The 12,051-nt window shown below is 54.7% G+C and overlaps 1 protein-coding gene across 1 annotated transcript in view; it reads left to right on the top strand.

Moving 5' to 3' along the window:
* The window catches only part of ANO2 (anoctamin 2), a 248,636-nt gene that overhangs the window by 191,745 nt on the left and 44,840 nt on the right, over positions 1-12,051 (top strand). The window contains exon 17 of the mRNA XM_031444274.2: positions 11,755-11,866. Within this exon, the coding sequence (XP_031300134.2) occupies positions 11,755-11,866 (112 nt within the window). The remainder of the gene's footprint in view (positions 1-11,754; positions 11,867-12,051) is intronic.

Here is a 12,051-nt window from a genome sequence, read left to right as displayed (position 1 = left end):
GATAGGATGTCATTAACGGCCCAACCAGCTGGACACAGGCGCAGGATAACCCCCTCTTCAAGAGAGCCTTTCCTGGAGGCTTAGAGGATTCCAGAAAGGATTCAGTCATGCCAGTGAGCCTTGAAGTGCCTTGTCCTGGCGTGGCCCCTGCTCACAGTGGGCACTGACTTTGGTTTCTATGGGGATATAGACGATTTCCCATCCAGCCGCTCTGTCACTTGGGGCACGTCATATTTACATGTAAGTGTTATCTGTATTCCTTCGTATGTTTCTTGAGAACAATGAGCAGAGGATTTGACTTCCGTGCATTTGCTGGGACCCAGGATTCCATGGCGCCCTTAAGAGCATCCCACACTCGCATGGGCTCAGGGGAGGCCCCGAGTGGGGGCGTCCGGTTGGAGAGCTCAGAGATGAGTGGACGGCAGACCGGCACGCGGAGGGAGGAGGGGAGGGCAGGAGGAGGGGAAGGTTCCTGGCAAAGGAGGCAGAATGAGAAGTATGGCACCGCAGGGGGAACTCTGACCTCAGGGTCAGGAAGGGCCCAGGGAGGAGTGCCCGTGGGCTGTGCTTGCACGACTGGTAGGATTTGGGGACCTAAACGCTGGGAGTCACTGGAGCAGGACTCAGCAGATGGAAGAAAGAGAACACGGAGCGTGTCTGGGACGCCAGAGGAGCCCAGGGTCTTGCTTGGGGGTCCTGGCGTGTCCAGGGCACAGTGCGGTGGGAAACTGGGCCCGGAGAGTGGCCTGAGCCCAGACTTTTTGGTGAAAGACCTTGAACGTCAAGCCAAGGACTCTGCTTAATTTCGGAGACGGGGGAAAGAAAAGTTTTTGCTGAAGCTCTAAGGGGCATCCAGTAAAAAGGACCACCTTCCTGGCCTGATGACTGAGCCAGCGGAGAAATGAGGCAAAAGCAGATGCAGACAAAAGCTAAGCATCCACCTTGAAAGCTGGAAGAGTCTCCGTGGGAGGAAGCACTTAGCAAGAGAGCCGAGTAGGCTCCCAATAGCAGCTTCCAGGTGGGCTTGGCCCCCCAGTGGGGCAACAGTGGGCAGCAGCCCTGCGAGTCTGAGCACAGGATGAGGATGCGTGGTTCACAGAAGGACGCCTGCCTCCTGCCCGCCCTGTGCATCCCCCGAAAGGGCAGAGCAGGGGGCAGACGAGGGACTCCTGAGTCACCTTCCACGCCGACCGAGGGGCTGCGCTCTTCTTCCTCTCTTCCCTGAGAGGGGAAAAGAGTGAGGTGGGGAGAGAAGGCGGGGGATCACAGCTAATCACAGGGGACAGGCAGGAGTGGAGACAGACGTCCCCCAGAGCTCCTGCCCCACCGCCCCGGCATGGGTTTCGAAGGGTGTGATGTGTTGGGAGCTGTACGTTTGCAGAATGACTCCCGTGGGATGTGGGATGCCACAGGGGGAGCGAGGCAGGAAGATCTAGCGTGAAGGAGACGATCGAGGCGCGGACAGGAAGTAGGGACAGAAGGAAGGGAAGCCGGTGGTGATGCATGACGCACAGATGTGACTACCTGCAGTCCATTTGCGTCGCTTTATTTCACATTCCTTACACAGCTCCAGAAAGCGCTGAAGGCAGAGGAGGAGTACAGAGTCCACACTCAGACACTCCCCAGCGAGTGTCTAGGGAGCACGTCCCCTACGCCAGGCGGGGCGCGTCCTCTCTGCGCTGGGCCGGGAAGTGCGTTTCCTCCCGTGAAGCTGCGTCTGCCGTTTCTAATGGCCCCCCCTTCCTCAGGCTCCTCCGGGCTGGGAAGCCGACGTCCAGTGCTGCTTAAGAAAGTTGTGCGCTGGACAGGAGGTGGAGTTCTTACAAGTGCCTTTTGTTCTTTGTGTTAGCGATGCTCGCTCATAAAGCATTTTTCTATTGAAAGCAGATTCGGTTAACCCATCTCGTCTTCGTGGAAACTCTGTGTGGTCAGCAAGGGAAGTGTCACGTCCTCATTTTGCTGAGTGAGGTTCAGCTTCAGATTCTGCCTCTAAACTGCGAATGTCTTTTGTGCTGTTTTGATGTGCGTTTCTTGCTCTCGGGATCCAAGTGGTGGATCGGGACCCCGCTTGGGACCCCACGTGGGCATGGCTTCGGGTTGTTGCTCTCGTCTGTCTCAGACTGAATGTACCCAGAGGGCTCAGGAGGTGCCGGGGTATCGTGGAAGGACCACTTAAGTGTGGGAGCCCAGTGCAAAGGACCGTGAATTCTAGACCCCACCCCTCCTCCCTCCCACCCCAGCTGTGTGGCACTGGGCCAACAGGGAACTTTCCTGGACCAGGTTTTATTGCTCCTTCCTTCATCATTTTCCTCCTCCTTCTCTGCTGATTATCACTCCTGTCTGGACTGTTGTCCTAGCCCAGTGACTATGCCTTGGTCTTCAGCCTCTTCCTGGGGGCCTCTATCTTGGAAATCCTACCCGGTCAGCCTTTCTCAAACAGTGGGAACACATCCCTCCCCTTCTCCCCACTTCCCCACCCCGGGAGCTTCCTTGTGCCCTTAAGTCAGATATAAACTAGCATCTTCCCAGTGTCCTCCTCCAGCCCCACCGACCACTCAATTCGCGGTCACCCCCGACTGCCCCGTGCTTCACTCAGGCTGCAGTGACTGTTGCAATGACCCTCAGTGACCCTCCCCTTAAAGGACCTCTGCAGGTTGCTACCCCTATGAATTTTTTTCTGGATCCTCAGTGGGTTTCCTCCACCCACCTCTGAACTCTGCGGGCACAGACCGCTCATTCACTTGTTCATCGCTCAGCTGGTGCTTGAGTGCCCGCTTTGTGCCAGGCCCGATTCTGGGAATGCAGAGTGAACAGGAAAGATGTGGTCCCGACTCTCCTGTGCTTACACTGGAGGGGAAGGATGGACAGTAAGCAGGAACTGTTCATAGAGTGCAAAAGAGCAGAACAGGGTGAAGGGAGGGTGGTTTGGGGTCTTGTACTTCAGTTCAGGTGGTCTGGAAAGGCCTGTCCAGGTGGTAGCATGATGGCTGAGACCCGAGTGGGGCAGAGGGGACCAGCCACACACAGATCTGGAGGGAGGGCTCTCTGCAAAGGCAGAGGCGAAGGGACAGAGCAGCCAAGGCAGAAGCAGCGGGGACAGTACCACGGACGGGGGATTGTGAGCCAGCAGGCTAGGGGGCGGCTTGGAGAGTCTTATGTGCTCCACCCTGAGGAGTGTCTCATGTGCTGTCTGCGTCATTCCCATATCTGGGCGTGTGTCTCCCAGTATGAGAGCAGACAGGGCGCCGCCAGGCACTCTGTTCATCATCCAGTCCCGGTTGCTTCGCCTGAAGTTGTCTATCTGTTCTTGCTCGTGCTGTGTCCGATGTGACAGGCCAGGGTCTCTGCTTCACACGGTTGCTGAAGGACCCAGACTGACCCGGGCCACACGGACACCATGTTAGGGACAGAGAGCGCCGGAGGGTTCCTCGCTTCTGCTCATGGCGCACGGGCTAGAGCCAGCCTGATGGGGAGGAGGCTGGAAATGTGCGGGAGCACGTGGTCGTTCTGAGAGCAGCAAAGATCTCTGCCGCTTGCCCCCACCAGGCTACAAAGCCCGGGAGCAGCTGCTCCGCTGCCTTCCGTGTCTGCTCCCCTCCGCCCCCGGCGGCCTGCTGGATGGCAGCACACGCTCGTCGACGCCCTTGCTGGTGAAATACGTCTGTCTCCACGCACGCATTCAGATTTGTTTTTCAAGGGGTGCCCATAGACTAGGCATCTGAAAGCACAGTAGAGGCTAACGTGAATGCTGGTGTATCCACCCTGCCTGCTGACGGAAGGATTTGAGGAAGTTTAGAGATGAGTCAGGGGATGCAGAGTTGCCACCGATGGGGTGGTGGTTGAAGAAGCAACAAGGAGATGCAAAGACTTGATTCAAGGCAGCGTTTGCAGGCTCACGAGACGGTCGTGCACAGCAGGGCGTGACCGGGGTACCTGCAGGCAGAGGTGTGGCTTCAGAGCCCCCGGTCCACGGGGCGTAAAGCTGGGGGTGACGGCCCTGGGGGAGTGAGGGTCCTGCCGAGTTCGGGGCTTCCTTCCTCATTCTCACGCCGGCTTCACCCGTCTGGCTCACTGCCCCAGGTCTGCTGGCTTTTGAGGAGGCGGTGACCACGAGCTTTGCTCACCAGGTGCAAACGGCTGGTGTCAGCAACCCCAGAGAGTTCCCAAGTGTTCCCTGCAGAGCTGGGTGCAGGCCCCCAGACAGGAGGACACCTCTGCAGGTTCACAGACTGGGGGTCCCACATACTTTATTAAATTTAAAAACATGTTTTGAAGAATTGAAATATGGTTAGGAAGTCCCAAGTGTAGGATTTTCCATCCAGTTCTAAGCCATTCCCAACACAGGCAGTATCTTCCTGCTACAGAGACATCAGCATCTTTAAGGAGGAGCATATGGGGTATGGCGGGATGGGTCTAATTTCCTATCAGATGTGGACAAGTGTGTGTTCAGAGCATGAAGGGCTCCTTTATGGGCTCCGAGCATGGGGGCAGGGGCTTGGCTTCCCTGCAGCCTGAGCCCGCGTGGGAGCATGCTTCCGGAGCAAGGGCCGTGTGGGTGCGTGTGCGTGCGTGTGGGTATGTGTGGATGCCTGTGGGCCGGGCTGGGACCTGCTCCTTCCCGGGGAGGCGGGGAACCACAGTGCTGGCAATTTGAAATCTGGCCCCCAGGTCTGCTGGGTTGTCTTCCTGCTCTGCCACCAGCTCCTGACTCCCTGGGTGGCCCCCTGCCTGTCCCATCTGCGAGGCCAGGGGACGGGTGTGGCCAGAGTGGATTCTCCCATTGTCTGAGAGCACCTCCCTCCGTGATGCTGACTTAAAGTAGCTGAAAATGCGGTCTGAGAAGAGGGGGGATGGAGGAGCCTGCTGCTAATAATCTGGCAGACGTGATCCTGGTCATGGCCCAAGCCTGCAGAACAATTCATTCCAGTTATATGGGACTATTATTAGTAACCCCGCTACTTATAATAGTTTAATATAACTGCTAAGAATTCCTTCCAAACTCGAGCTCTAACTGTGAACATGTCTCTTACTTTTCCAGTTCATCTCTGAAGCACTCATCTCTTCTTTTAGCCAGAAGCCCTGTGCGTTCCTTTCCCTTTCTTTGAGTTTTCTAAGAACCCAGAGCCTCATCCATGAGAAGGGAAGGGACTCGTGGTGGTCATTCTGTTGGCCGTGTTTTCCCTCCAGGTTCCTTCTCCGTCCTTCTCCACCATGTTCTGCACCTCGACCGTGTCCCCCGGGCTCCCCCACGCTGGGTTCAGCCGGTAGGAAGCAATGGAAGGAGCTTAGAGAGCAGAGGAGAGGCAGTCGGGGTTAGGTCTTCCTGGTTCTCCATCATCTCTGGCTAGACTGCATCCTTTCATAATTACAGCTTCTGCTGGTCCTTCTTGGGCTCCAGTAACACCACTTCCTCTCTTGTCCCTTTGCTGCTGTAAGTAGTACCTTCATTAAAATCACTTCCTTTGAACCCTCTGAGGGTCATTCTGTTTCCTGCTGGAATTCTGCCTAGCGGGGGGGTCAGGCCGACGTCCACGCTTGCACAGGAAATACCTGGAGTAAGGCCCGCCCTTCACTCCTTCGTCTCGCTGCCCTACAGCGTTGCTGCTGGGCGCTGGCCCCGTCCTGTCCAACAGGAGAGGCTGGACCACTGCTGAGACGGCCTCTCCCCACTGCAGGTCCCAGATGGGCCACTGGGCTCTTCAAAGAAGGACGATGCTTTCCTTCAGAGGCAGCTCAGTCGAGGGTCTGCAGCTGTCAGGGACCCCGCTTTCAGGACACAGAACACCTCCATCCCCATCTCTGGGGTGTCATCCACCACAGACCCAGAACCAAGGACTCTCTTCCCCTGGAAATCCACCCTCATTACATTCAGCTTCTTAAGCTTTTTTTTTTTTAAATTGAAGTTTAGTTAATTTACAATATTGTGTTAGTTTCTGGTATACAGCATAGTGATTCAGTTATACATATACATATGTATTCTTTTTCATTATAGGTTATTATAAGACTTTTGAATGTAGTTCCCTGTGATGTGCATTAGAAGCCTCATTGTTTATCTACTTTATATGTGGTAGTTTATATCTGCCAGTCTCAGACTCTTAATTTATCCCTCCCCTTCCCTTTTCCCTTTGGTAACCATAAGTGTGTTTTCCATGTCTGTGAGTCTCTGTGTTATAAACAAATTCATTTGTGTAATTTTTCTTAGAGCCCACATATAAGTGATATCACATGATATCCGTCTTTCTCTGTCATTTAGTACGATCATCTCTAGGTCCATCCATGTTGCTGCAAATGGCATCATTTCCTTCTTTTTATGGTAAAGTAATATTCCATTGTACACATAGACCGCATCTTCTTTATCTGGTCATCTTTTGATGCACACTTAGGTTGCTTCCATGTCTTGGCTATTGTAAACTGGTCTTCTTAAATTTTTAAAACTCATTAGATCTAAGGATACCCCGTCCCACATCTCTTTGAGGGAGGTGGCCCTTAGTGACCACAGGGGTCCTCGTCACCCCAGGTGATACCCAAGTGCCCATCCCAGCCTTCTGAGAGGATCGGTCAGAGATTTGGGGGTGACTTGCTGGCACCTCTCTCACCAAAGAAGAGGAAACAAGTGCACGATTAAAGGTCTGACTGGGTGCCTTGCTGCACTGTCATACTAAAAGCCGGTGTTGGAGACCTACACTGTGCCTGGCGTTTCCCATGCTTGCCCTCGATCTTCACAACAGATGTTTCAGGAAGGTGCCATTTTAGGAATTAGGACGGTGAGGTTCACAAAGGTGCTTTATCGTGAGTCTGGGAAAACTGGGACGGAACGTTCTGCCTTCCAGCCTAGGGTCCTCCTCCAGGCCTCTGTCATAGCCTCGTTAAGCCTGTTGTAGGACGCGGAGGCCCAGAGCAGGGAGGACTCGGGAAGTCACCCAGGCCCATCTCCACGTTGAGGCCAGGACTTGCTTGGGATTCTGATTCCTCAAAGCTGGCCGGGTACTTTGAAGGATGGTTTTCAGTCCAAACGGTGCCCGCCCACCTCGGGGCACGACTCGGGTGGTGGGGAGAGAGCACGTGGGTCCAGGGACTCAGTGCGTCTGACTTCGAGCTCTTCCTTCTCCCTCCAAACCTGTTGCTTCCATCCTACTTCCCATCTCAGGAAAAGGCACCGCCCACCCCTCACATGCTCTTACAAAACCTCCTAGGTCCCTCTCTCCTTCTCACCCCTGGAGTCCAGTCTGGTCAGTGTGTCTGTCCACCTTCGAACGTGTCCCAGCTCTCATCACCTTCACAAGTTCCCTCCGTATTGGCCGTGCCCTGCCTAGACAGCCAGGCGCTCCTGGTCTTTCTTTCTGCTTCCTGGTCTGTCCCCCGTTCCACGCCCACACAGACACAGCTCATTTCCTGTGATCCTTCTGACACTTAACATCCCTGTACCTCTCCCTGCCCCACCCCAAACCCTCAGGTGACTTCCGGCCGAGTGTCCGGTGAATCTCCAGTCCTTCCTGTGGCTGCAGAGTCCCGCCTGCCCCAGTCCCCTGCTTTCCCCTTGCTCCGAATGCTCCAGTCCCTGGGACCTGTCATCCAAGGGAGACACCCTTGGGTCTCTCCTGTCCCTGGGTCTTTGCCCTGGCTGCTGCCACCTGCTGGAGCCCTCCCCAGTCCCTCCTCATCAGTCGGGTGTTCCCTGAGAGGTCGCGTCCTCAGAGACCTTCCCTGACCACTCGGACTAAAACAGCCTTCCCGTCACCCGCTCCCCGCATCTCCCTGCAGATTCCTGCAGCACTCTGCTCTCCCACGGGGCGGTACCCGTCCGCTCCTTTGCTGTACTGTAAGCTCCGTGGCAGTTGGGCGCACCGCTGTGTTTGTTCCCAGAGCCCAGTGCCTGGCACACAGCAGTCACTTGATGGACATTTGTTGAAATAGAAAAGATAGTGATGGAAAAGGTGGACACACTCCCTTTGGGTTGCCTTCCCCTGCGGAGACTCGAGGGGATGGGCTGTGGGTAGAATTACTCCCCCTCCTCGCTGGGGCTTGGTGAGTGTGTCTGTGAGATGGCTCCCCCGCTGTTGTGTCTGTGGTCCTGAACGGTCACACTGCCGTGCTCTCTTCCTGCTCCTGTCTGTGCCACGGCGGGAACATCTCCCCAGAGCAGTTGTCACGGTGGGGTGGGGACTCCGGGCACTGGGTTTGGAGTTCTTGTGGCTGACCCATCACAGAACCCTGCTCTCTGTCTCAGTCTCTCCCTTCCTTTTGTGTCCCCTTTCTTTAAAATGAAATGCCCCGGGATGCTGTCGCCTGGAGCTGGGCTGCTGGTCAGCGCAGTGGTCTCCTGTCCCTTTGTCGGGGGGGGGGGGGGTGGGAGCCATGTCCCTGACTCTGAGGGTGGGGCCCCTGGTGCTCAGAGCGCTCTAGGGCCACGGGCGCAGCTCAGGATCAGCCAGCCTTCACCTCCAGCTCTGGGGCTCTTGGCGCCCTCCGGCAGTGCACTGCTGCCTAATTACCCAGCTGGCAGGCTCTGCACGGTGGTTCCCTCCCGACGGCGTAAACAATGCAGCAACATCACACGGGAGGCTGAGACACCCCAGCCACCGACCCCAACACCCCAACACACCCACACACTCACAAATGGAGGGAAGGCCAGATGGTTGGGCTGTCAGGAAACACTGCTGTTTGCAAAAGCTTCACATGCCCTGGGGGAGAGGCAGGGGGAGGAGCCGGCGCCTCCGCTTTCTGACTCAGCCGCGCAGGGCCCGGCCCTCCATCCTGCCGCGAGCGGTGGCGGGGCTGGAACTGGTTGAAATGCACACCTGGACCTCTCTGCGTTTTGTCTTGTCCCCATCATTCTGGGCCTGCTGGATGGCTGGGGACACCAGTCAGGGCGAGCTGCTCCTCCGTATTCAGATTCTGCAGCGGACATCCTCCCGCTGGCCATGCTGTTTCCATGTGATTAGGATGCAACGCTGGGGACTTCACATTCAGAGCTGCCCCCTGGGACTCACTTGGGCTTTCATACTAGTTATTTTCCAAGGCAGTTTACAGCTGGGTCGTTCATACTCATATTTTTTCATGACACAATGCACCAGAGGTTTAACACTTAAAAGAAAGCAGGGGTGGATCGGTAACGGCTCTGCACAGGAACACTCTCCAATGGTCCCTCCTAGTCCTGGAGTCTGCAGTCTGTCCACAATCTGCTCCAACTGGTCTGGAGCAGGTGAAGCTCTCAGAATGGCCTCCCATCAACCCTAGGGGGCTTCCTGGAGGCGGTGGGATTTCAGGAGCATATGCCTGATAGAGAAGGGTTGCATTCTACCTTGCCATGCACTCTACGGGTTGACTCTCCTCCTCTCCATCCCTGTAGCAATTGATCTCTAAAGGCACTTTATTTGGAGTTTTATGAAGCACAAGGCTGGGCCATTTTCTTGCGGGCTCAGATTCGATCCCCTCCAGATCCTTGTCCTATGAGGGGATGATGCCCAGTGGCCCTACCTCCCACCCCAGGGGGCTCTGTGGAAACGTGTCCTATTTCTTCAGACATAGAGTTGCTGTCATAGGACCCAGAAGTCACATGGAGCTCCAGGGACCCCCATTCTGTCCCTCCCTGAGAGGGGCTCCCTGAGGCCCTCCTTCCCCAGAAGCCTCAGCAACGCACCCAGCGTGGCCGCACAGCTTCTCCGAGGTGATTTAGCGGCCTCGCGAGAGGATTTGAATTGTTTATTGGAAACGCCCATTATTTATGGTGGCTCCTGGCCCTAAAAGCATAGGCACCGGCTGTTTTTAGAAATAAAACTAATAAATAATAGCCAGGCCCGTGATTCATCAGGATGGAGGGAAGGCGCCACTTGTTTCCAGTTGGAGCAAAGTGCTCTGGAGGGACGGGGTTCTCTTTCCAGAGAACTTGAAGGAAATTCCTGCAGGGAGTGGGAGATCGGAGGACAAAGAGTTCAAAGGAGATTTTATAAAAGGAAATCAAAGACACGTGCCTCCTGGGGCCGCGTCCTTAATCCCCCTTCTAGCCACATTTTCCAAGGTGAGTCTTCCAAACTTTCAGATCCTCAGACCTGATTCCTTATTTTCTCAGGTGACATCAGTTTTAATTTTCTTATCCCCAAAATATTTAAAAATGAGAGAAAAGACGTGGTTACGTTACTGTGGAATTGTTTGCCTCAGGCACACTGGGCAGTGGCTCAAATTCCTCGTGAAAAATTTCCCTCCCTCCCTTCCTTCTCTCCTTCCTTCCATTGACTGAAGAAAAAAAAATGCACAACCTAAAAGTTGAGAATTATGTTTTATTCGTTGGACTTTCTGAGGACTTAAGCCCAGGAGGCAGCCTCTGAGATAGCCCGGAGGGACCGCTCCGAAGAGGGGAGGGAGGAGGCAGGACATGCAGGAGTTTTTGCAGCAAAGAACAGGTAGTTAGAACATCAAAAGATGACTGTTAGTTAAAGAAAACCAGACGTCTCAAGTTAACGATGTTAGCACTTTTCTAAGTACGGGAAGTTGCAAGAGTCGGGGCTCATTGAAATCATCCCTTTGATGTGCACCTTAACCATCTCGGGCCAGGGTCCTGCTTTTCTCCGTCCTGAGGCCCCTTGGGTGCACAGTTGGGTGGCAGCAGTGGCTGAGGGCTTGGTGGCTGCAACATCCTTGTTTACTGATGCAGCAGGTGACATTTTCCCTCTTCCCTTCCTCCCTCTCTTCCTTCCTTTCCCCATTCTCCCTCCTTCCTCTTCTCCTCCCCTCTTCCTCCTTCTTCTCCTCCTCTTTTCTGTCTCTCTCTGTTCCCAGTCTCTCTCCTTTGCAACCTGGATACACCAGAACACCGCAGGCAGTCTCTGTTCCTGCCCCTGTGCTCCACTTGAAATAGGACTCAGTCCTTTGCACATCCTTCCCCTAAGAACCAGTCCAGGATTCTTTGAGCACTGCTGAGGAATGCAGGTTTTGATGAATCTTTATTGGAGATTCTGTGGGGAGGCAAATGATAGAGGGTCACACTACAGCTTACACAGCAGAAGTTGATGAAAATTTCCCCCAGGCGTCCTCCCACTCCCCACCTGTCAGTCAGTTTCTCCTTTGGCCGCAGCCCCTCATCCCCCTCGCTGCGCTCCGCCTCGCAGGGCACTGGCTCTTCCCTTTCCGGGTCCTGCATCTACGTCCAGTGCCCCATCTCCTACCTTCAGTAGGGAATTTAACTCTCTTTGGCGGCTCCTCGCATATCTTCATGCCCATGACCTCGTCCAGCAAAGGTCCTTCCTGAGGCTTTGCCCTCCTTGGAATGTGGCAGGGAATTTTTAGTGAATGAAAAATATTTTTTTCAGTGATAGGAATAATTTTTTTCCTTGTCACTCATTCATTCATCCATTCACTAAATGTGCATCTGACACCAGCTGTGGTCCACCCAGATGCAGCTCCCTGACCTTGCTCATGGTGAAAAAGCATCCAGACTGTACATGGTGAGGGCGGGCGGGCTAGGTGTGGGGAAGGTGATGGGGTTAACAGCCCCTTGGAAGTTCCGAGTTACGAGATCTTAAAGCTGAAAGCGACCTGAGAAATTGGTGGCAGGCATTTCTACCTGGGCCTCAGAATCGTCTCCTTCAGTCAGGGCGAAAGAGGCAGGCTGAAGAAGGATCTGGAGCTCAGGGACAGCATGAGGAGCGTCAGTCAACAGGGCGGCCCCTGGGTCCCTGCCCCCTGCCCCCAGGTGCAGACTCTGGAGAGGTGAGAAATCTGTCTCTCAGTCCACTCAGCTTGGTTCTTCTCTTTCAGAGGTTCCAAAAACAGAGCAGACTTTTGAAGAGCGCCTGATCCTCAAGGCTTTCTTGCTCAAGTTTGTCAATGCTTACTCACCCATCTTCTATGTGGCCTTCTTCAAGGGGAGGTGAGTATGTGGGTGCCGTCCGTGGGAGGGCGATTGGTCATGAAGACTGAGTCCTCTGCGAGACTCAGCCTGTCCACGTTATCTGTGCACGGCCTCAGCCCCATTCCCCGTTCCCACCCGGCTGCACTGAATTACTCGGGATTCAGATGCGGATAAGCAGGGAAGTTCTCCAGGGACTTAGGTCT

The sequence above is a fragment of the Camelus dromedarius genome, chromosome 25 (genome assembly GCF_036321535.1).
Source record: "Camelus dromedarius isolate mCamDro1 chromosome 25, mCamDro1.pat, whole genome shotgun sequence".
Taxonomy (NCBI): domain Eukaryota; kingdom Metazoa; phylum Chordata; class Mammalia; order Artiodactyla; family Camelidae; genus Camelus; species Camelus dromedarius.
The sequence above is the reverse complement of the archived record's forward strand: the minus strand, read 5'-3'. Positions and strand labels throughout refer to the sequence as shown.